Raw genomic sequence first — 26,019 nt, 5'->3', positions numbered from 1 at the left:
CCCCCCGCGGGGTGTCTGTGTGAGCTCTCGTGCCTGTTGCCTCCCAGTGAGATCACTGACTTGTACGAGGCTAGGTGGGATTTGCAGGGCTGGTAGGGCTCAAGTCCTGTCAGGTTACGTTTCTTATACCTTAAATTCCCTGTTAAGTAAGTCGAAAGTCAGCCAAAGAAATCGCTGTATTTCCCAGCGTTGGGAAAACTGCTCGTAGCTTTCCTTTGTATACGTGTCACCAGCTTTGGCACCCTTCTGTCACTTGCACGCATCCTGTTTCGGGTTCTCTGCTGGTTTGCATTCTTTACGGTTTATGAAAACACCTTTGTAATAAAATGGCATGATTGTTTAGCTGGAGCAAGAGCGTTATGCTGTCAGTAAGTTAAAACACTGTGCTGAAAGTAGAGCAGCGTGTTAGTTTGTGTGTGAGAAAAGCAAGGTGCTGCCTTCGCAAGACTTCCCCAGGAAGCCAACGGAAGGGCTGAATACAGCACCGAGGTCCTGCCAAACTCAGCCTCAGACCCCTGCGGCACAAGTTCTGCTTTGAATTGTGGTTTGTAAGGCGCTTTTTGTAGTTACTTAGAGGAGCACTCGGGCTTGGGATGCATGATTAGCTGGAAGAGGGCTGTGGAGGTAAAAGTTGCTGGAGGTAAGAGCATTATAAATTAAGTGAATGTTTCTGGCATTCAGTTTTGTAACCTGGATGTTAAAACTCTTGTTTTGGAGGTAGTGTGTGCTGCCTTGTTTGACATCATGCCAAAACCTTGGGTGCTTATTTTTGTGGTTTTAGATGCCAGGCTAGCTGTCCTGATTCATATCTCAGAACACTTAACTGCGTGTATGCCATGGGAGTTCTCTAGCTAATGCTTAAGTGCTCTTCTGCAGCCCCTTCTGTAGAGAGTAAAATACAGGTAAGTAATTGCTGGTGTCCAAAAGAAGCAGTTGCTATGTCAGCAGCCCCCTCAAAATAGTTTATTAGAATTCAAACCATAGTAAATGTGTTCAGGAAAGATTGCAACACTGTTTATTGCAAGTTCTAGTCCTTGATACCTTGATAAACCTGTGCAGGTAATTTTGATACCAACATTGAACAATGCTGACATAGGTGAGAGTGACCTTGTCCTGACTTGTACTAACACTCACGCAAGCGTTGCACATTCACGTCCAGATAAAGTAAACCAAGAGTCATCACAAAGCTATTCGTTTGGAATTTTACCTAAAGTGAAAATGTGTTGATAGCCTAGTTTCAAATAATGATTTTATATATGTATGCATGTTTCATTTTGAAGTGTTCTCTTCATTATGAGGTCTTTTGGAACATTATGACTTTTTTTATAACTAATTTTCATAATCTGAAATCTCCATTTCCTTGTAATAGAGTAGAACTGGTATAAAATCTGTTAATCTCTTCTTTCTTGTATTTGTGGAATTAGTAATCCAGTGTAATTTTTAGTAAACAAACAATTTTTATTAAAATCAGATGTGCTTCGTAAATCTCAGTTGTTACTACAGTTTTAATTTGGATTCTAATTTGTATTTCTTCAAATATGCATAATTTGGGTGCATTTCAGGTGAGATTGACACGCTTCACCTCCCACCATCAATGTCAGCATGGAAAACAAAGTCAGCTTGAGTAAATCATGATAGTGTCATGGTAGCTGCAATATTATCTTCTAGACAAAAGCCTTAGAGTTTGTGTGTTGTTTATCAGTGGAAAAAAAAAGTGATTTGTTATGTAAAAGTTACAGATCGGGGGCTTTCAGATCTGCTTACTGTCACAGTTGTCCCTATGTTCTGGTTTCAGGGTGCAGAGCAATATGCAGAATAAATCAATACATTCCACTGTTCTGATAGCAGCATTTTTTTAAGCCCCGCTCTGTGCCTGGTCTGTATTTGATCTCATGCAAGAGTTCAGCAAGAGACATAATTGCCTTTATGCTTTTTCGCAGTTTAGTCACTGGGGGATGGAGGGGAAATATTTCTTTGTGCTTGCCAACTTAAGTTATAACAGTTTGCAAAAGAAATGCTATAATGCTTGCTGGTTTATTTTTCTTCCATAATCTACTTCCTTAAGATGTTTTTTTCACACCCTTGTACAGTGCAGTCTTTTTTGGTGATGGTAGGTGACATTGTCTTTAAAGTGGTACTTTCTGCTCTCCTAAGAAATGTGCTTTTTATAGGTAGGGCAGAATATTACATAAGGAGTCCTTACATCTCTCAATATTTTATGTTGGGTAGATAGTTTATCATGCAGAAAAATAGTCTTTCTTGGTTATCAGTTGAAAATGACAGGAGATGAAATCATAAGCAGGTCTATAAGGCTGAAACTCATGTCATTTTTTCAAGTGATAAGACTTGAGATAACTTTAAATGCCAAACTCTTGGGGAAATTGGATACCCAGCAGTTAATTACTTATTTGCTGTTTTTGTGTGCATTATGTGAATATATCAATTTCTTTAATACAAGGTGTAGCTTTTGAAAAACATTAGTTCTACGTCATTGTCGTGGTTTAAGCCCAGCCGGCAACTTGATTGCTTTTTTACACAGTAGCACACTCCAAATTTTGTTTTATTTTTTTGGGCTCATATTGCCTGATTAGTGAAAATCCCTGAAGGTCATTTTTTAATGACCTAAATCAAAAAATTAACAGTTGCCAACTAATGTTTATCTAGTAATACCTTCTGTTAGGCCAATCTTTTATCATGATAGTATATCCATTATGAATTAGAGAGACATTAACATCTGAAATAGATTGCAATCTTAATGGCTGCAATTTCTCCATAGTTTACCAAAACCTAGTAATAAACCTAGCTGGTTAACTGCTACAGTTGTTGCCCAAGCAATGGTTTTGAAATCTTGGCACATTTTGCAAGCTGGGAGGCTGGCTCCCTTGCGGGTCAGGTCTGCTATGGCATTTGCAGAACTGCAGGGTAGCGTTTCGGGGAAGATCTGCAGGCTGAGCCCCACAGTAATGATGGGGAGAATGGACTATTGCTTTAATGAGCTGTGGATGAGAATTACACTGAATTTCCTAAAGTTAGCCTTAATGGCTGAATCAGCAACGTCTTTACTGGTGTCAGACCAGTCTTTCCTTGACTGTTACAAAAAAGAATTAATTTTAGAACCCTCATAGAGAAAAGGATATGACTTGTGTAGTGAATGGCCTTAGAAGGGGTAGATACACACAGTGTTTTATAGTGCTATATTTGTGGGGTTCTCAAAATGAGGAAGTTGGAAAGTAGGTTTGATGAAGCATTAATAATTATATGCAAATACACACATGTACATCTATTTCTGACATCTAGGAAGTAGCACTTGAAATGCTGTGAAATGGCTGGTGGGCACAGGAGGCAGCTGGGGTTTTTTGACCTGTGCCAAGTGAAAGTCATTCTGTTGGTGAAAGTTAAGCTGATTTGGTGGATTTTTTTCCTCCCCTGATTTGTAAAGATCATGAGGTCGTAGGCAGGTTATGCATGGTTTTGTAGAGGCTCTCAGGTTTAGAAGAAGAACAGAAACTAATCTGGTTTTAGCAGTACCTTTTTTTTTTTTTTTTTTTTTTTTAGTATCAGTTTAGTAGTTGACTGATATTTAGAGAGAATTTTATCCTTGGACATCATACTTGACTTCCAGCGAGTGTCTAATTACCAGTCTTGGTCAAGCCAACATGAATATTAAGTGTTAAGTTCAAAGTTCAGAATGAATCATTTGGGACATTTGAGCTGACCACAAGTAGAGTCTTGCATTACATAAAGTATGGTTGCATAGAAGGTTTATGTATCTATTTATTGAAAAGTGGCTCTGTTGAGACTCTGGAAGTAAAGGAAAAAGGAAGCCATGATGTCATCATTAATTCCATTAGATTATAAAAATTGACATACAAGCTGGGGAGTTGGGCAGAGCCTTGAAAGAGACCCTCATTTTACACATGCTTGTAAATCTACTCTAGTGTCGGTACTGCGTGCTGTTTCTGAGATAGTTGTGGGGTTTTGCGTTTCAACACTTGTAATTTAGTGCATTGGATGAGTAACATGTTTCTTCTTTTAACACCTTTTTTTCAGCTATTCGATTAACAAAATGAAGCCTGCAAAGCTGCACTATTGGGTTCTGGGTTGGTTTTCTATGGCATTATGTGGTTGGTGTACTTCAGATAAATTCACTCAAAGGTAAGTTATGCTTTAAATTAGAATCTCTGACAGTTTTTACTTAAAACAGAATAAAGCAGTTTAACTTCTAATGAGTGGAAATTTTACTATTTTATTGCGTGCTGTTTTTGATGTGTTATTCTGCCTTAGGTGACTGGTAAAATGAGGCATCTGCATTAACTGGAGGAGTGGGGGTCATGCCTGAGAAAAGCTTTACATTTGTTAATGTGTCAGCATGAAAAAAGGAAAGAAACTTAAAAGTCATTCATTGCTCTGAAGACCTTTGCAATCCTGCTTTAAATGAATCATTTAGGCTTGTGTTGTAGCAATGCCAAAAATCAGGAATGATTTTGTGACCTATAACAAAAACCAGAATCATCCCTATGGCATAAATTGTACCAACTGTTGCATTATATACTTTCTTTAATATCTCTTCTCCCTCCCCATGCTATTTTCTTCATTCCAGTGATTTTACATTCCTTTTCATACAGCATCCCATCTGAGGCTCTTACAGCCTTTTGGTGGTTGTAGCACTTGGCAAAATCTGAGCTTGAATACCAGTGGGCCATGGGGACCCATGCCCCATATTATGCCCTTCTGTGGTAAAAGCCCAAATTTCTATTGCATTCTATTAGGAAATAAACCTTCCTCCTTCCTTTCAGTGTTTTGGCAAGAGAGTGGTTAAGGATGCGCAGTTCAGTGCTGAACTTCATATAATGGCTGCATTGCAGCTGGTTGGTAGCTTAGGCACTGTGCTGAGGTTTCCTGAATTTCCAGGACTTGGGCAGTGGCTTGGCCGTCTTGGCAGTGGAAGCACAGTGCTGAACTGTACAGAGCAGGATGACGGGTCAAAAAGAGGGGAGGTATCCCTGAAGCTGGACAGGTATTAAATCCAAGGCTTTCCTTGGATTCCAGTTATGAGCTTGAGTGTCTAAAACTTGCTCTATTTAATAACCAAAATTTTCTCACTTATTCTTAGCTAGAAAGTGTTCTAGGAGAACTTGTTTTGGCATGGTTGTCATTGCAGAAGCTCAGCTGCTATTTCAAATATAGATGGAAGATATTTGGGGTTTTTTGTTGTTGTTATTGGTTTTGGGTTTTCTTTTTTGTGTATGTTGTTGTTTTTTTGGTTTTTTTTTTAGTTTTTTTGTTTTTTTTGTAAAGCAAGGAAATTTAACTGCTTTACAGTACTGGGGTATTATTCTTCTTCTATTCAGGTTTCCACAGCAGCAGTGAAGACCAGTTGAAAGTATTAATAATTTTCATTGTGGCTACGCCTGATTTGTTCCAGAGCTATTCTGCTAAATTATTTAGAAACCATAGATACGTGTGAATGCTTAAGAGAAAGTGTGGCCATTGCAAACTAGCAAAACTAGAGGAAAAAACTGAGAAGTGATGAAACGTGGGAGCATCTATACTTCCTCAAGTTGAGAGGAATTAGCTATCGTTTCATTTGTTTGTTTATATATGATCTCTGGCAAGCATAAATGAAGGGCATGTATCTAATAACTTCCAGAGAATATATATTTATTTTTACAGTACTGCACACAGTGCTGTCAGATGGAAAAATAGTTTAGAGTTCTGTTTTTGTTGGATTTCCCACTTGCTGTTCTATTTAATCGCTCAGTGTGGTTGCTTAATAGCTAATTATGTCTGCTGTAGTGTCTGAAGCAACAGGTTTTGTATCTACTTCTAGTATGTCTGCTCAAAACTGTTGGAAAATGCCTCTAGAACTGGCAAAGACATAGGCTTCCAATACTTTTCAAACAAAATTTTTAAGCATTTTTATTTTTTCCTCCCTCTGTATAGGAATAAGATAGCACTGGTGCCTCTGTGAGTTACAGGTCTCTCTATTGTAAAAGGCTTTGAAACACAAATGCTTTTGTAAAATATGGGGTATTCCTTCTTCAGTTCTTCCTTAGGTAACCTTAAGAGTGTGTCACAGTTTGATTATTTATTGAGTAAGTTCATTTATTTTTAATTTAAAAATCACTTAATTCTTATTAAATATTTTGAAAATGTAGTGTTAGAATTAAATGTCCATGAAATGATAAAGTCAGCATTTTTTTAGATACGTTTTTTACTTTTTATTCTTGTTTTGTTTGGGCTTTTTGTTTGTTTGGGTTAATTCTAAAAGATTGGAGCTACTTGCAGGGTCAAATGGCGTCTCCTGCAGCGTCAGCTACATTGCTTGTGATTGTTTGTAGTCTTTCTTTTTCAGGAGAGTAGTTACAGTTCTAAGAATGTTGTATACTGTCTTCTCAGCTAATATACCCATCAATAAAAATTAGATGATTCTTAGCATTCTAAACAAAGACTTTTTAATTGTTGTAAAACCTTGCCAGTAAGCACTCTCCTAAATATAAAAGAGAATAACATGTTTATTCCATATTTAAGAAATGGAAAGCATATGGAAATAGGATGCCAGGAATAGAATTTGTTTAGCAATGAGGGGGTATCAGCAGGTTTCAAAGTATGTTGTTTCTGTGTGATTTGTTAGTTTGGTCATGCTGTGTTTGGAGTCTTCCAGTATTGCAATAGAAGTTATAAGCAACAACCAGCTCTAAAATCAATGTGTTATACTAGTAAGCATTGTGCTGCTGGTGTTGCTTTTCTTAAAATGCTTGAGGAAAAATAGATTTGTCTGTCTTTCGCCAGTGACAACCACCCTCATACCTGGAAGAAGCTGTATCTTGTTCATCATTGGCCAGTGACTGTATGTAAGGTGAGACTTCTGTGTTTTGTTCTCTTTTATCCTGACAAAGGTAGCCTTGGGCAATCAATGTTTGAAAACACAGTGGGCAAAGCTTATCAAGCATTTAATCTTGATTATGCCCTTGTATCTTTATAAAGGGTTTACTGATCTTCGTGTACCGTTTGCTAGTTCCCCTGCATTCCAGAGTAGCAGTAACCAAGACAGGATTATGGAGTAATAGAGATACAATAGTCAATGTCAGACATACTGTACACTAAGCCTTAATTGTTTGTTACACATTTTGTTACGTTTTGTTAATTGTAAACTTAATCCTAGATTTTCACCAGACTTTGTAGGAAGACTTGCCTGCCTTCTCTGACTGAAGACTGTACTTGAACTGCCTGCTGCAAAACAAATTTTAGCTTTGTGATGTTGGCTTCAGCATTTTAATGATAAGTCACCAAATACAGACACAGTCAGAAAGAAGAGAACTGTAAAGCAGTTATGCAGGGGTGTCTGAGCATTTCTGTATTTCAGAGTATGGGAACCAAAAATGAACTTAACCTTCCAACGTATGTCTGTCAGAAGCACAGCTAAAAGGTATACTACATATGTCCCTTTTGCTATTAAATACGTTCTGCCATCTGTTAAGTAGAACATTTTTCCTCTGCTGGAAATACACGAAGGCCTCTCTTCACATAGCTAAGTTAAAAATATGCTGTACTTCAAAGTGCAAGACGTGATCAGGTCTTCTGACACAGGGATGAAGAACCCTATGGGTAATAGAGAAGCCTCACTTTCAGGCCAAAATCTCTGGAGCCGAAAAGGTCCTAATTCTGGGAGACTTAGGTTTATTTATTACAATATTAGAGTCTATTTTTTTGTACCTTAGGTACTTTTTATTTCTCTAATTCCTATTTCTGGCAATATGTATAAAAGCAGTAGCAACAATTCACATACTACCTGTTTCTGAGGAAAACTAGATGTATTTAACATTAGTTAAATGTAGAGAGAAGTATCAGTAACAAACCTCATATGTGCATGACTAACTGACACCAAGGAGTGGCCACTGTTCTGTTATTTGTTTGTTTGCCTGTTTTTGAGGGGGAGTAAGGGCAGATTTGCTACCATTTGTGTCATTTCTGCGGAGTAAATATCACTTAACTGACTTCAAGCAGAGATGTTGATGTTCAGGAGCTTGTAGTGCCTGGCATGAGTGGGCATTCAAAGTCAGTAGCAGTGCAAACTCTTGCTTACATGAATAGTAATAAATAATAATATTTTAAAAAAAAACCCACCCAACAAAGAAACTAAAAAACACCCAAACCAACCAAACAAAAACCCCCATCAACCATTTTTCCCACTGTGTATTTATGCTGGCTGCTACTCTTATTTCCAGGGTAGTGCCATTGGTAAATCAACGAATAACCTTTATAACCTTCCAGTGAAATTGTAATGAATAATTTAAGACATGAAGCATCAGAAAATCTAGGCTTTTTTATCCTTTGCTGATTCCTTATGATCTTCTGTATTAAGAGGTAGAAAGAAGCATTTCAAAGGAGTGGAAAAAAAGGTTAAAATCATATGAAGTGACTTTTTGCCCAGTTTCCCATCACTGAGTCGCATGGAGAAACAGAATCTCAACTATACTCCCGTAACAGCTTTCTTTTTGCAAACATTAATGTAAGGGAGGTTTGTAAATTCAGCTGTGGGCTTTTTCTTAAGTACAGAGATTATTCTTCATGTTCAATGTATTTGTGTATGATTCCCATGTTATTTCAGGGAGGGAATATTTTCTCATATCATTCTTCATTTTAAAACTGTTGATATGATGTTGAAAGGAAAAATAGCTGGGTGAAGGAAACCACAGAACTCATTATATCATTTATGTAAAAAAGACCTTGAGACACTACTTTGTGCAAGTACTAGTTAGACTGCTTTGCTACATACAGTGTTCTTGACAGGTGTGTGGAGGACCTATCTTTTAATTCCTAGCTGTTTTGCATATCTATCTCAACAAGTTTTTCAGGCTTTTGAAGACCTAAAAGGCCTTTCTTAAATGACACACTAGAAATTGAGAATACACATCTGCCAGGTCTTTCTGTGCTTTAAACTGAGTACAGCTGGTGCTTTTTAATACTGTGACCAGCACAATTAAACTGAAAAGTGTTTTGTAATCATATCATCTAAATTAACCTATTAAAATAGTGAGTATCATGGAAGCCATAATAACTGCAGGATTTAACTATGGACTGCTGCAGTGAAAGGGTGAAGGAGAGAGAGGTATTCTTCCTCATCATGTGATTAGAAATTCCAGTACCATATAACTGACCTAAAGTGACTATGTCTTCAGCAGAGATATCCAAACAAAATTCTCAAGCTGACCTCAAGTGATTATGAAATTAATTCCCTTAATAAATTGTGCCTGTGGTGCACTTTATTGAACTTCATATGACTAATTCACATCATGCTTAAGCTTTTTGGTCACAAATTAATGTTGGTCCTGTTAGGTGAAAATAGGAGCAACTCAAGGGCAAGAAGAGGGACTTTTCCACTCCCTTCTTATGGAGCTGTGAATATATTTAATTCAGGAACTTAAGTAGGGAAATATTATTGCAGCTTTTGCATCTTTGAGATTGCAAAAAAAGAAGAATCTTCTGTGGGCATTTCCTTGTGAAATGGGGAAAATCCAGTGCAAGTTTGTAGGCTATTCATTTCCCCCTGTCTTTTGAGAATGGGAAGGATGATCAAGAAATGGGTACTAAAGCCTGCTGTCATCTGCCTTTTACTGCATGTATGTGCTGATCAAATTAAAGGATCAAAGAAAAGGCAGCAGAACAGGCTAGTGAACAGAACAGCCTGAATTCAAATTTGAATGTAGTATTATGCAGCAAATGAAACTTTTTTTTTTTTTTTTAAACAAAAAATATAGGAGATAAAATTTTGTTTTGTTTAGTTATTTTTTTAAGTAGAAGTAGTCACATCTAGCATTGGACCATAAAGTTCCTTAGGTAAAGGGATACCTTTATTTCTTAATTTGTGTATTAAACCAAGTGTGTCAAAATGAGTCCAGCTTTTCACATATGCTATTTTTGAACAAAGTAAAATTGTTTCAGTAAATGGCCATGTAACTTGTAAGAGACCTCTTAATCTGTATCTCGCATGGCTCTGCGACTAAGGTCTGGTTTAGATTTTTTTTGTGGGTCTTTATCTTCTATAAGGATTAACACATGAAAGGTTTTAGCATACCAGCTCGTGCTAGGGAGGTGTTCAAGAAGAAGTAAATGTGTTTTGTTTCCCTTTTCCCAAGTTTTTTCGCCAACCTTATAAATTTGGTTCATTCATTGATTAGTTTTGCCCCGGGGAGGGGGGGAAAGGAAGAAGGGGAATAATTACATATTGTCTGGGGAGAGAGATTGAGGAGGCGAACTCTCTCTGCAGTTTCAAAAGCAAGAATTTTTCATAGCAGTTGTGATGTATCATTCCAAAATAACACTTAAAATTGATCTTAATTAAAGAGATGGCCCTCTTAGGGTGGTTGAAAAGGAGAGCAGGATTAAATATTTCACTTCGTAGAAGCTGACTTTCTCCTATGTACCAGCAACTGTACCAAGGGATTTGTAACTTAGGCATCCCTCCAGGTAACAATTCCATAACAGTTTGATGATGTTTCACTTCCTGTCATTCTGGAGGTGAAAGCAGTCTCCAAAGTTCTGGCAGCTGCTGTTTGTCTTGTGTCTTGCTGTTATAAAGATGCTAATCTCTCTTCAGCACTCCCTTTCAGCATGGTGGGTGCAGTTGAGGCTCACTGCCACTTCTATTGGTGTTACATGTCATGTGTGGTTAATTTGTATTTGCTTGATTATCAGATTGCTTTAAACCGGGAGAAAGCAATGTTCTTTTTTCAAATTAATCTAGATATAGAAGGCTTTCTGCTGTCCAGTGTCTACTTGAAAATACACATTTGTAACTATTTGAAATCAGTGGTTGCCTGAGGTTGAATTAATCCTTCAGCGATCAGTATATGATAAACGGGAAGGCTGACAAGAAGTGTTTTTGTAGAAGCAGCAGGGGTACCCAGCTTCTCAAACTGGCATTTGTTGATTTCATGATACTGATTTAAAATGAACAATAGAAAACTGCTGTGGCTAGAATTAAAAAGGAGGATGAATGAAGCTGGAAAAGCATGCAAACTGTGAACTAAAGCACTGTACATTGCATTGATCTCACAGTTCTGCCAGCACACAGTGTAACACTAAAAGCCTGATGAAATGTGTAGAAGAAACTGCTAATAAGGTTAGTGCTGTGATAGGAGAGAACTGATTCCAAGTTTAAAATACTCTGGGCTTTCCTTTAGCATGTCTGAGACCTGCAGTTAAAGGTTGGATAAGGAGCACAATTGCCCTGTTCTTGTTACCACCTTGCTTGAGCAATCTGGTTAGCTGTTGGTTGTTTTTTTTGGTGGGTTTTTTGTTTTGTTTTGGTTTTTTTTTTTTGGTGTTTTTGGTTTTTTTTCAGGGGATGATGCATTAGCTTCTGGTATTAATTTGCTGTATTTTGGGCTAGATAGCTGAACTCTTTCAGCTCCCCAAAGCTTGTGCCATGACAGGAGCAATACTGTTGAAGCACTTGCAGTATGTATTTGTTGAAAAATAGTCCTTTCAGGGGAGGGAAAAAAAAAAGCTGTTGCTGGGTTAGTTGCTTTTGTTACTGGTGACAAGAAAGGAGAGGAAGGAAATGGGCACAGAACAAGGAAGTCTTGCAGAGCTCACAGTTCAGCTGCCACTGGCTTGTGGCATGGGGAAGGCAATTAGTGAGATTAGGAAGGCTTCTCTGCTCTTCTCTATGCTCTACTCTTGCTCTGGCATCACATAAAAGGTATTGTGGCATAATTAAGGCAGGATGTAGAGCCAAAAAGAAAAGCTATTAGTATAGGGAATTAAATCTGAGAAGGTCATTATTTAATCATGAATAGTGTTTACTAGAAGGAAAAAAAAAGGTCATCGAGTCCAACCATTATAATAATCAGGGAAAATATTGTGATATGTGAATATGGATTTGTTTTGTTCAGGAGTATGTACTTTGCTCTAAATAATTGTGTAGGCTGTTTCTCCTGCATTATCAAAAGTTTTGGCTGGGGCCTTTTTATTTTTGTAGGGATATGTATAATCTTTCCTTTTCTTTCCATTTCCTTGTCCCTCAAGTCGAAATATTTACAAATTATATTCTATTTTACTTGGAATAACCAACCTATTTCATCTCTTCTTTGTATTTTTTCTTTTTAATATAACAAACTACTGGATGCTAAGGGTGGTTGTGTGCTTGTCTAATATCATAGTTTATATTGATGTTTTTTATTTTAATGGTTATGCACTCCTTGAAAAAATCTGATTATGAGAAAAACAGAGAGCTGCCACCTGGAATACGATACATGAAGATGTAGCTCCATATATTTAGCATTTATCAGGCTACTTTCTATTACTTCAGAGCGTGTCCTTTGTCTTCATTTTACGCTGTGTGTTCAGGATCTGCCTAAAAACTTTAATTCCAGCTGGTCTCTGCTAAGTGACACAATCCTTGACAGCTTCAAGTAACTGGTTCACCAGTTCCTGATTTGGGCAAGCAACAATTCTCATGTTTCACTGGAGCCTTGGACCACCAGTGAAAGAGCTTTTATATTTTCCTTTAAGTACTATCCGTCACAAGCAACAAATACTATGTATTTTTGTTTTCCACAGATGAGTGCTAATGATTGTGAACACCCTCCAGAGTACTGGACAATCCATGGGCTGTGGTATGATCATAAGAGTGTTTTCATTTCAGCCTGGAAAGGAAAAATCAAGTTTTGTACCTGGATGTTGAGTGCTTTTTTGTATTTTTATTTATTTATTTTTGAGGGCTTAATCTGTCTGGTTTTATGATTCCTTGAAACAAAAGCCTTCATTTTGTTAGAAATGAAAACCCTATGGTTTGAATCAGAACTGAAATACCCTTTTGTATCTCATGATTTGCTAAGCTTCAGAAATCCTCTTGCCACATGAACATTTTTTTTGTACATGTACATGTACATGAACCACGACAATGTCCTTGCAAGATCAGTAGTATTCTCAAACAGAAAGGGAAGTATAGTTTCCCTTCCCCCTGCTTCCATGAGTGCACAACTTCGTTAATGTCTTGTGACTGCTTGCGGCTTTAAGTATCTTAACTCAGCACAAATATTGCAAAAGTGCAGGCAAAAGTAATTTGCATCTAAGGAATCAACTCACTGGGATTGGTGCCAGTGGCAGCAATTCAAAGGTTTTCCTAACAAATACAGTTAAAAATTCAGTACAGGAGTTTTAAGCTATGCATCCTGGAAAGGTGAGCAACATTATGTTTAGATTTCCAGTGAGTGTGTTGGTGATACTTGCAGAATCATCATTTGGTTCAGTGCTTGGAGGAGGTCATTGTCATTAGTGACATCATGTGCAAGACCCTTCTGTATAATTTACTTCCCCTGTATGACTTCAACCCAGAGTGAGAGGGACTCAAGGGCCTAAGGAAAAGCTTCTGCATTGGAAATGTTTTGGCCATAATGTCTTGAATTTTTACTTCTAAACCACTGTAGATGCTGATGGGATACTTGCATTTCTAAATAAAATCTCTAGCTATAAACCTGCATATTTAAAATTCAAACTAATTGTATAGTATCGAATGCTGTTAGTTACTATTAATGAGTTGAGAGACATCTTTTCTCACTTTCATTTTGCTTCCCTAGGCCTGACAAAACTGAAGAGTGTAACAGGACATGGCATTTCAATGTCACTGAGATTAAGGTATTTGTTTAAAACAAAAGCAGTTGCGCCAAGTTGAGCACAGTTACTTTTGCACATCCTTTATGCAAAATGTAGCTTTAAATGTATAATTTTTGATGTTTGCTGAGAGGTATGTTCTTTTAAGGACTCATTAAGAACAAATTCATTAGGTACTTCTGCTACTGCTTGAAGTTGAAGTGCTTGTGATCATTAGCAGCTGTTCCTACTTTATTTTGTAGGTATGCAGTTTGACTCATTCAGCTACACCCTCCTTAAAAAAATCTAGAGAACATAGGAGGTGGATGTGCAGTGGCAAAAAGTACCTGTGGAAAAAGTGGTTACAGTCAGTCAGTGTTCTCTCTTCCATTTTCTACTGCAAAGCCAGAACACATTAAATAAGAGTACAGATGACAGTTTTCTATCTGTTTTCTCCCAGGGCATTGTTTTTAATTAAGAAAAATAATCCATGTTTCATTCAAATGTGTCGTAAATGGGGATAGGAGGCTTATGCTGACAAATGTGAAAAGCTGTGTGACTGAACAACTGCTGCAGGGGTAGTTGAAGGAAAATCTTATACTGGGACAGTGTGTTGGTATTGGTACATTCAGATACTTAGATAGTTGTACCTACTTGTTACCTCCAAGCAACAGCATTTTCAGAATATTGGGGGAAAAGACCTTTCCTTTTTTTGCAAGTAAATGTTTCAGTTTGGAATGTAAAAAAATGAGATATCAGTTCTAGAAAATGTGTCAGTGTGTGTAGATTGTGTAAGAAATAGCTTTTGAACTCTGTAGTTGCCTTTATTAATTGTGATGTTTTTAGGATCTTTTATCAGACATGAGACACTATTGGCCTGATGTGCTTCATTCGTCTCTGAATCGCACCCAGTTCTGGTGAGTAAAAAAAACCAAACCACCACTTAAAACGTATTTTGGATATTATTTTATTAAAGAAAAACAAATCCATCTGAGTTAGTAGTTCTTCAGGTGAGATATTGTGCATGAGAAGCAGTGTCCAGGAGGCCACTTAAAGCAGTGTGTCTTGTCAGTCCCATTTACGAAATAAATGTTTTTTCCTTGTTGGAGCACCTCCAAAATGCAGCTGTTGAAAAGAAGGCTATGGCAGGGATTTTAGAGAAATCAAACTTGGTGAAAAAGAGTGAATGTGTTTCCTCCCCTTGCCTGCAGGGAGGAAAAGCAGCTGCTGTTGACACATTAAATCTGAATAGTGCCTCCTGGGATGTCATAGCTATCTGCAAAAGCAGCTTCCAGGCCTCTTAGCTAGCTTCACTGTATTGCTGGCCTTGAGAAACCTTGTCTTTTTGCCTTTCTCACAGATGAGAAAATAGAAAAATAGGACTCTGGATCATCCTAGCTACTTCTCTGTAGAATTCTCCCTTTTTATTTACGTTCCTAGCAGCCTAAAATCATATATAGGAATTTAGTTAGAGATAACCTTCTTAGCTCATGGGAAGGGAGAAGGAAATTTTTATCTCCCCTGACAATAGAACTGTTTTCCTTCCCTGTGTTTGTACAGGCTCTAGTTTGAGTGCATTATTTTAAACTAAAATCAATGACCATTCAAGTTAGTTTGCTGAACCATGAGCTACATCAGCCAGTGTATGGGTATGCAATTCCTTCTTCCAGTTCTACAGTGAAAAGCTGTAACATCACCTAAGAAGCAGAGCACATAGCTAGAGGCAGTAGCATTTAAAGCCATCTCAACTACAAGTGCCCATAAGTTTTCCTTTGAATTGGATGACCATTTCTTCTCTGTGTCACTAGGGAAGAGCTTGAAGGGAATGTGCATCTCTTTTAGTCTTGGCCTTGCTCTACAGAAGACACTAGAAGACACTTGTCCTCAGAGTCTGAAGCTGGTTTCACGAGTGTCATATGACAACCTAAACTTGTCAAAAGTAGTGGTCTCACTTTTTCCTCCCTTCACTCCTCTGTTAGAATAGAATTAAAAATATCACAGAAGCAATACAGAAGTCAAGTTACAACACTGTAACTAATATTTTGATTGATAGACTAGTTCACTCTCAGTAAGGTGACAAGTGGACTGTAACTGGCAGCTGTAACTGCAGATTTTGTAAATGCAAGCTTTTAAGCCACCTGAAAGCCAGTAATATCCCACTATATGCCTTCCTTCAGTTAAAATACTTTATTTACTTCAAAATTAAGAGGGAAAAAAAACCCACGAATCAAACTCTATAGTGTAAAAATCCCCATATAGCAGAAATAAGAATCTGAAAGTGAAACTGACTGTTCACAATTTTCATTATTGTAGACTGAAGGCATCTTAAGTGAGTAAAGAGCATAAGTAGTGACAAGCAAAATAGATATTGAATATCTTAGCATATCACATCAGGGTTTTCCCAAGACTGCTATAATTGTGTAGTGTATTTCTTCCTGGCTTTACCTCTAAGTATAGCCCTGGCTTAAAAGGGGAGGTAGGGAATCTTCATGGTGATTTTACAATGGCTGCAGGTACGTCTGTAAAAGTAGATGCATATCTCTGTTCACCTTGTTAACTTACAAACTGTGACAATTGCCATCCAAGAGTTTCAACTGGACACGATAGAATGCCTTAATACAGGACAAAGGGTTAGGTGTGCTTTATATCTCAAATTTATTAACTAAAATAATCTCTTTTATAGTAATTGATTTTATTTTTTTTGTTTTACCAGAGAAAAATTTCTTTACTAAGAGAATTCCCTTCAGGATCAGTTTATATGATACAGAAGAAAATCAGTGTTTAGCCTGTAGGACAGCTTGGTGTCCCTAATCTTCTACATTTTGTGGGCAGCACTTGCAGTTGTGCTTAACAAAACTTCTTTGTTCCTACCCTAGTAATAAGCCAGCCTTCAGGCTGGGTGGTATCTGTAATCCTTGGACCCACCTTATATGCTCCTGACTTTGTCACATCCATGTGACTGTGTTTGGGTGAACTCTGCCCTTGTACAAACAGGAAGCAAAATCTCTGAGGTTGAGCTTCCTTTTCATGTAGCTGAGTTGTACCAATTTTGTAATGTTGCATTTTTGCAACCCTCTGAAACTTCATTTGTAGATTTGAGGTGTGCAAGTGTAACATTCATTCTTAGCAACACCATAGAGAGAATGGTGGAGAAGGACAGTTTATATAGTGGAAGCCAGTCTAGTGCTGTAAGCTCCACTCCTATGTGCCTGCCAAAGTACTTGTATCCTGCAAGGAAGATAAAAATGTTCAGCAAAGTTCTTGACAGCTAGCATATGTGCTCTGTGCTACAGCCTAGCTCATGGGTACAGGAGTTACAGAAAGACGGGTGGCTTTTGTGAATGTAGGAAGGTTTGTTCTGTATGTACATGCCACCCAGCTGTGAGCTGACGCTCAAGTAGAAATACCTTGTCTTATTGTGGTCTAGGTGAAATACAATGTGTCATGGTGAATAACATTGAGACATTAATTCTTTTGATTTCTAAACAAATTATGTTATGTTATTCCCTGGTACTTACAGCTCTTTCATTTCCTAACCGCTTCAATTTGCATTTAAATGGAAGAGGTGAAGGTGAAATTTCATATGCGTGCAATGAATGGTCTGGATCAGCTGTATCTGCATCATTATATTTTTTTCACATGGCTGTGCTGCAAGATTTAAGTAATACTGTCAACAGCATCATCTGAAAGTTTCGGTAATTGGTTTGCGGTGCCTCTAAAGTAGCTCTCCATTCTGGAAGCTCACAGGACTGATGAAAAAAGCTTCGGCCTGGTGTATTCTGGGCTTGCTGCAGCTGATGCTACATGGGCACTGCCTGTGGGTAGCTCTGTGTATTTTCACCTGGCATCCCCACAGTGCCGTTGCCTGGGCCCTGTGGTCAGTGTGAACTGGACCAAAGCACTCCAATAGCAGTTCCAGGTTAGCAATAATGTGCTGCTTGAGCACCATCAGATCTTTGGCTCTGTATCTCTGCCTTCTTTCTGGAAACAGCAGGACACTTAAGTACTCCTGAAAGCCTTCAAAAGACAGGCACAATGCTTCGCCTCATTATTGGTCCTGTTGGAGTTTGCCATAAAATAGCAAAAATTGCTTTCTTTTTCACTCTGTTTCTTGGTATTAGAAGACTTGGTAGTGGAACAGGAGCAAGACTTGAGAGCAGGCCTATCAAAATACTGCCACAGGCCAAAGTAGAAGTTGAGGCAACAGTCTTGTCTTAGCAGCTTGTGCAGTTTCACTCTTCCACCCAGAATAAAGTGGAATAGTGAAACTGCAGTTTCAGTTCTAAAAAATTTTTAGTGCTTTGCAAGTACATTTAACATCAAAGACTCCACGAAAATTTACTCGAAGCTTAGAAATACTTGTTTTCTAGGCAAATTCTTACTGTTCTGACTTCCAAACATCTCTTTGTAATACATCAAGAGACCTTTGTATCATAAGAGCATGATTTACTTCATAAATTCCTTCACTTCATTATTTAAAAAGCAAACTGATTCAGAGGAGACAGCTAAAAAAAACCTAAACATCCAGACTGGACTAACTTATAATCACAGAATGGTTTGGGCTGGTAAGGACCGTAAGATCATCTAGTTCCAAACCCCTGCCATGAGCAGGGACACCTCGCACTAAACCATGTCACCCGAGGCTCCTTCCAACCTGGACCTGAACACTGCCAGGGATGGAGCATTCACAACTTTGTCGAGCAACCTGATCCGGTACCTCACCACCCTCACTGTAAAGAACTTCTTCCTTATATCTAATCTAAACTTCCCCTTTTAAAGTTTAAACCCATTACCCCTTGTCCTACCACTAAAGTTCCTAATGAAGAGTCCCTCTCCAGCATCCAGCCTTTCAGATACTTGATTTAAGTATATTGGCTAGCTTGCACAGCAAATATATCTGCAAATAAAGTTTTCTAAAACTTAAATTTTACTTTTCTCCTATAGGAAACATGAGTGGGAGAAGCATGGCACCTGTGCAGCCATGCTTCAGGTCCTTAATTCTCAGAAGAAATACTTCGGTAAAGCCTTAGAACTCTACCGTCATGTTGATCTCAACAGGTACATAAGTGAAGTCCATGGTCTGCCTTTTATTTCAAACAGTTTCTAAAAGTTTCAAGTCTAGCCTAAAAAAAGTCTAAAAATCTGATGGTAGAAGGGAAATGAGTATTAGCATAAATTATTTTTAGTACTGGAGTTCAGAGGAAGGCTTGTCTACTCTGAGAAGCATTTCTCTGTTCACTTCAGAGTCTGGTAAGCCAGCAGCATTCTTCACAGCATCATTTTTGACAATGTGAGCCAGTAAATTTTTGGAAGGTTTATGGGCTATATCTTGCTACCTAAAGCTATGGTACCAGTAAACTTCTAAATCAGGTGACAGAAACACCCAAACTTCTGAGTCGTACTGAAGCCCAAACATTGTTTTTAGAAAGGACAATGCTCTGCTCAGAGGAAAGGACAAGCTGCAGGCAAAATCATTACAACAGCCTGGGTAAAAGGCTGAGAATTAGCAGCAAGGCCGGATGTCCTCTGAAGGGTGGTGTTCAGCCACTGCAGGCAGCCCTATGCTATCCTTTCAAATAACACCAATGTGACACTCTTGCTTTTTCCTAGCGGCTGATTCCTCCTCATGGTTCCAAAGCACTGGCCATTCCATGTAGAAAATCTTAATGGGAACGTGATGGCTTGTCCAAGCACTATATATTTTTGGCTGCAGGTGAATGCCAGGAGGCCAGAGTTGTTTCCTGGTCAGTGCTTGGTATGGGTAGGAGGATGGTTGACTCGGATTTGTTGAGCATGAATTCTCTCTCTCAGTAAGATGACACTACCTGAGAGATGAAATAAGTTCTTTTGTATCTAGAAACATACTTCTTTTTTTCTTTTTTTTTGGCTGCAGGTGAATGCCAGGAGGCCAGAGTTGTTTCCTGGTCAGTGCTTGGTATGGGTAGGAGGATGGTTGACTCGGATTTGTTGAGCATGAATTCTCTCTCTCAGTAAGATGACACTACCTGAGAGATGAAATAAGTAAGTTCTTTTGTATCTAGAAACATTCTTCTTTTTTTCTTTTTTTTTTAAATCCTGAAATGCTGCTTATGTTCTGACACTGACAGAACAATCTCCTGACAAAGTCTCATTCACTTTGCATATGCGCAAAGGAAAAAAGGTTTCCCCCCACCATTTTCATAGGTGTCTTGTAAAACTTAATCAGATTTTTCTAGACACAGTGCTTAAGAGCATGTCATATATAGTGTTAATAATGCCTGATAAGTCAATTGTCTAAGCAGCTGTGATGGCATGACTAAAACATTTTACAGATGACACAGTCACTTATTATGTGACTCTCTATCAGCATGTGTAACACCAAAAAAGTATAGAGACTGAAACATGTTGAAATTAATTGCTCAGAGCATATTCTCCATTGTAAAAATGAGCATAATTAATTTAATCTTTACTGGAAAGAATAAAGATTGGTAATGCTCTCATTACTTCATTTATACTTCAATGGAAAAAAATAATGCTAGTGATTAAAAGATTGTTTCCAAAAAGCAAATTATTAAAAGGGGACATCTTGCAGGCTTCTGTAAGAATAATAGAACATCATCTACTTTATTGGCCCCCTTATATCAAGGGTAAAATGACTATGCCACACAGCTAGGCCTTTACTCAACTGCGTTAAACCTCCCCTGTGCAGAACCTGACCTTGGAAGGGTTGAGCATTATCAGTGGTCATGGACTAAATCCTGCAAGATGCTGAACATTTCTACTCCTTACAGAAGAAGCTGGGACTTAAAGACTTGGCACCTATTGGGTCTTGAGTCTTGTCAACCTGGAAGTACAGACTTCCCTCGGGAAGATTGAGATTTTAGATTCAGTAATCTAAAGAAAGGGATATACAGGCCTGAGGTTCATGAGACTTACCTTGTTTCTCCTATATGACCAAACTTTTCCTCTTCCAGAAACATATTCATAAGGAAACATTTCTGCCCTGGTGGTGATCCAGATCCGTGCACCATGTCGCTCTCCCAGTGTGTTGTACGCCTTCCACTCTTGCAAGCCCATCCTGCATTAGAACTTGAGGGTGTCTAGAGCAGCCTTACAGGTCTGCCTCTGTCCCTCCCTCATGACCTGGGTATTGCTCAAGGCAGGGGAAACAAAGCAGTTAAACTGCATGTCCTACCTGGCACTCAGTGGAGCATTCTGAAAGTCCAGCAAATAACAGTAATACTGCCTTTCCTGTAGCTGTGTCTGAAGACTCAACTCTCCCATTTCCTCAGATTAAGGTGGGGGAGAGGGTTCTTCCTGATCCTGCTAAGTTGGATGGGAGTGGCCTTTCAGAAAAGGAGAATCTTTCCTTGGCCTGGCAGAACTTCCTTTGCTCCTTATTGCTGTAATTCCTGCCAAAATCTCACTAAGATTATCTGTTTACCTAGTGATTATGATACGTTTGCATACAGGAGCCATGGAAAAAATGTTTTCTCTTTGTTTCAGTTGTCTCCTGAAAGCCGGAATAAAGCCAAGCAGTTCATATTACCAGGTAAGAGGCAATCTTTTATAAAACAATCACGTGCGTATTTTTCAGCAGGATTTGAGCAATTTCAACTAATACGTGATTAATAGAGAATAAGTAATCTTTTAAAAATTGTATAGTTCTTTAATGTTGTGCTTTATCTAAGGTTTTGTAAACTTAACAAGTGAAGGAGCTGTTGGAAGATGTGCTAGTGACTTATGAATTTATGTAAGCTTTTCAATTTTTCAGATGACTGCCATAAAGGAAGCTCTTACAAGATTTTACGGTGTCACACCAAAGATCCAGTGTCTTCCTCCAGAAGAGGTAAAAACCCCAAACAAACACACACTCCCAAACTGAAAAACGAATAAAGCAACCAAACAAAACCCAGCAACTTAATTTTTCAAAGAGCACTTTTTATCAAAAAACAAAAGCAAAAAGAGTGAAGAATCTTCAGCATGGTGAAACTTGGGTCTGGAGCTCTTTGCAGATACCAATTGCTTGATTCTTGGAGTTGAGTTTGTAACACCACATTGTTTACGTCCTGGCACCACTGATGTCATCCTATGTACTGTTGCCACAGCTTTTTCTTAATGCAGAAATATTTTTAGTGCAAGAAATGTCCGTTCATTACCTAGTGACTTTTCTGTTAGTATACTTACCCAGAAAGTGGGAGCACTGGGTTTTAAAGGTCTCTTTGTCTTATAAGATTTGAACCAGCATCCCTTCCGTGAATGCTGCAACCACCACACTAGAGGTATTGCTGTAGCCGAGTACTTCGCACTCCTCCTTCTATAGCTTAATTGCCATATAGTATATTACTAGAACCAGTAAGAGTGAGCTGAATGGAATTGGTCACTGTCGGCCTTGACAAGGGTACTGCCTGTCAACAGCAGTCTTCCCTTCACTGGGCCAAACTCATGTTCTTCATAAAGTTGTTACTCAATAGTCAAAATCCTTCAGAAATAAAGCGGCTCAGAGTCTTGTCTCGAAGGCTGTGCTCAAAAGCCTATACCTAAAGACGTGCAAAAAAGGCAGGATGACTATATTCTTTCCGTTTGAGCCAACAGTGTCTAAAACTTCCATTTCTTTCTGCTTTTCCTTGCCAACAATTATACTGTGAATTATGATGCAGTAGAGAATGTGGTATGCAGAGACAGTGTGCTGTAGTGTAAAATACAGGTCACCATATCTGACCTAAAAGTGATTTTGAAGGAACAAAATAGTGTTCTGAACAATTACGTGGGTAGGCTGCATATCCTTTTCCAGCTAGGTTACTCTGCTTTTATTGAAAAAGAAAATAAAAAATCAAACCCACAACATAGTTTTCCCTCATACGATTGGTTCCTGATTATCTCAGCTTGATAAAAGTGGTTTACAACAAAACACTTGGCAGAGTTATTGCCCATACACAGACAACAATTTTATGAAAACTTGCCAAGATAAAGTTGCTGTTGGAGTTTAATAGCTTCTGTATTGTCAGCTCATTTGCTTTAGTAGTGCTCTGAGGTTTTTATACTCAGATGTTTGTTCACGTGAAAAAAGATTCTATGTTACATTTTTAAAATGTATTTTTAAGTTACTTTAAGCCACAAAGGAATATGAGTTGAATGTGGATTGCACACTCAGCCACCTCTTGATATTGAAGAAATACAGAGCTAAAACAAATCCCAGTTTCTAGCTCTGTTTTCTGTAGTTCTGCCATTGCTTTTAGTACAACTGGGATACTGCTTAAGTTATAGAGTCATAGAATAGTTTGGGTTGGAAAGAACCTTAAGATCATCTAGTTCCAACCCCCCTGCTATGGCAGGGACACGTTGCACTAAACCATGTCACCCAAGGCTCTGTCCAGCCTGGCCTTGAACACTGCCAGGGATGGAGCATTCACAACTTAGGTGAAAGTAATTTACAACTTCAGTCTCCTGTGCTTAGTAGCTGAAGGTAATGGTAATTAGAAAGGAAAAAGTACACTCCAGTTATTTAAAGATAGCCCTTTTCAGAATTCCAGCCTTGTCAATGCCTGAAGTGTGTTGTAGAGGTGCTTTGATGTTTAAAATGCATTGCACACTTGCTGTGTTCTTAAGTTTCTTGAAAAAACAATCAAAAAAAAACAAAACAAGAAAACCCCACAAAAACAACAACAACAACAAAAAATCACTACCACACCCCAAACCCAACAAGAAGAAAAGAAAGAAAACCAAACATAAAATCTCCAGCAACAAAAGAAAGAAAACCAAACATAAAATCTCCAGCAACAAAAAAAAGTCAAAACCAAGCCAAGAAACCAAAAAACACAACCAAAAGAAACTGCAAAACCAAAGCCACAACAGCAACCAAAAAAACCAAACCCACTATAGTAATTTTTGCCTTGTACACGTATTTTTGTCCTGCTTAGTGGTTTCAAAACCATTTCTTTTTCCACATGCACTTTCTCACACCTGAGCATTTTGGGGGATTTTCATATAAACTTCTTCCATGCCTGCTTGCCTTATTGCCTGTCCTGTAGTCCGAAAATGACTTTTCTGATACTTTTGGCAGCTTGCTTTTGTATTCTTTACAATAACAGCTGTTAAAGAACCAAGTTTATTTTCTAATTTTTGGAGAATTTTCTTTGCCTTAATTCTCATCCTACAAAAGAGTTGGTGAAAGGTGGCTTTCAGGTCACACATACCCTTCAATATTCACAGAGTTTAGATGGAGTTCATCATTAGGGCAAACAGCTCCTGTGTATGGTGCAGATTTGGTTAAGTGCTAAGATGATCGATGTCACAGCATTTTGTAATGAGACTTGCTAGTTAGGCAGATTCCCTACATTGTTACTGAATTATGTTGTTGGAATTTGCTTCCTTGTCTGCTTGCTCCTTAAAGACAAATATTTATGATAAGCTGTTGAAAGTTGATGCCTCTGGTACCTGTCTCCTTCCCATTTTTCAAGTAGCAAACATACAAATAAGCATGACTGTATTCTATAGATAAGGCAGTATATCTGAAGAATTGATTTATTTCTTTTCTCCATCAAGCTGATCTCATCCTTCCTGTTTCTAGGGTGAAAAAGCACAAACAATTGGTCAGATTGAATTCTGCTTCACCAAAGAACTGCAGCTGAGAAACTGTACAGCACAGAAGGGTGAATCTGACCCAATGCCGGCTGACTTGGAGCTTGGAACTGAGGAATTGTCTGTCTGCAGTGATACTCTCCCAACATACTATCCTTCACAAGTTCAAGATCACAGACGAAGCCATAAGAGTTTGAAAAACTTCTTGAACAGTAACAAGACCCAAATCCTTAAAACATTATACCTTGGGAAGCAGTCTTGACTTACCAATGTTACAAAGCCCTGTCCATATCACAGGCATACTGTGAAGATTACTGCTGGAAAACACACTTCCTTTGCTGTGAGAGGAGAATGGTCCACATTGTAATGTCAGTTACACAGGCCTGAAGTATTGCATTTCAGCTCTGATATTGATGGGACCAGAATCTGATTTACAGCTTTGCTTGGACTTCTTGGCTTGCTTATAGCTTGAATCAATGTTCAAAAGAGAACTGTGACTTGTTAGTTTCACTTGCAGTTAAGTCTGCCACTTCAGTGAGTTTTGGGTTTTGCCAGTGAGTCAGGGGAATGAAGTCATTCTTTATTTTGAAAGGATATTTGTCTCTCTCAGATAACAAATTTTTGAGAGGAAAGTACTGTAAACGGAAAGACCTGAGAGACCTGTCTGGGGGTCCTTTTCCAGACAGAAATTGTGCAAATTGTGTAAATTTGCTTTCTAGAAGTGCTGAACAGGGACTGCGTCCCCTGGGGCACATTAAACTTTTCCTCACTCAGAGTTCACAGTGGACCAAAGATGGTAATTTTTGCATAACTTCTTAGTGAATGAAATAATGTTCACCAGGTTTTGGCACTTCTGCTGGAAGGACCCAAGAAATACTTGTAGCCTTACCTATTCTTGGTTTGATTTTGCTACAGTAGCTCCATAGAGCTACTTGAAGAACAACCAGTCTTAGAACTTACTTGTAATATAGGACAATGTTAGGCCCTACGAATACATTGTTACTAATTTTTCTTTGTATTTGTTGAACATTTAACATTACCACACAAACATGAGTGCATGCGCTTTTATTTACAAATGCGATTTTTAACATTATCACTTTGTTCCAAGAAACAGCTTTTTATAAATGAAACAGTAAATGCCACAAGATTTCAGTGGAAAGTACAAATTTCTCTTAACTCTTTCAAGTTGTACTTAAGTGGTGCATAGGTTTGGGGTGGGCTGCATAGAATGCAAACAACTTAGAATGAACATTAGTTTACATTTCATGTCATAAGTTGTTGGTTATTTTTAAAGAAGCGAGACTCATCTTTCCTCAAAATTGTGCTATTTATTAATATTTTGGGGTTTTTTGTTTGTTTTTTGTTGTTTTGTTATTTGGTGAAGTCCTTTGTTCTCTTTTTCTTTTCAAAGCTCTCAGAGCATGGTGCCAAATCCTTGCTTGTTAAGCTAATCAGCAGTGAGGGAAGTGGAAACAGGGTTTGGTAACCACCATCAGACAATCTCATGAACATCTTCCTCGGGGCTTTTAATTCATCAGTTCAGTTATGGACACAGTCCTTAAATAGAAAGTAGGCTTCTCAAAAACTCACTATAAATATTGCCACCTTGGATCAGCAGGTGCGGTAGAAAACCAATCCCATTAAATCCACAGCAATGTGCTGTACTGCCAGATGACTGATTGTTGAGTTTTCTGGTTTTCTGCAGTTGTTTTAATTCCTTGGTCCTCTTCACAGTTAGAAGAAGAGCTCAAACGTGGAAGCCTCAGTAGTGACATTACTAGTTATTGGAAGCAGTGGTAGCATTAGTTCTTGCACAAACATACGCTTAATGAAAGCTCAAATCAATAGCCTGATTTTTAT

At 38.2% G+C, this 26,019-nt stretch overlaps 1 protein-coding gene across 1 annotated transcript; it reads left to right on the top strand.

Annotated features, from left to right (window-relative positions):
* Positions 1-4,066: 4,066 nt before the first annotated feature.
* RNASET2 (ribonuclease T2) lies at positions 4,067-24,371 on the top strand (the record flags this gene model as incomplete). Its single annotated transcript, XM_010017557.1, has 9 exons — positions 4,067-4,155; positions 6,793-6,859; positions 12,568-12,623; positions 13,587-13,644; positions 14,446-14,516; positions 18,544-18,657; positions 21,085-21,130; positions 21,353-21,427; positions 24,149-24,371. Coding segments are annotated over exons 1-9 (799 nt in total), but the record flags the coding sequence as incomplete, so codon positions are not given.
* Between the last annotated feature and the right edge of the window lie 1,648 nt (positions 24,372-26,019).

Source organism: Nestor notabilis, unplaced genomic scaffold (assembly GCF_000696875.1).
Source record: "Nestor notabilis isolate BGI_N333 unplaced genomic scaffold, ASM69687v1 scaffold887, whole genome shotgun sequence".
Classification (NCBI taxonomy): Eukaryota; Metazoa; Chordata; class Aves; order Psittaciformes; family Psittacidae; genus Nestor; species Nestor notabilis.
This window is presented reverse-complemented; position numbering and strand designations above follow the sequence as displayed.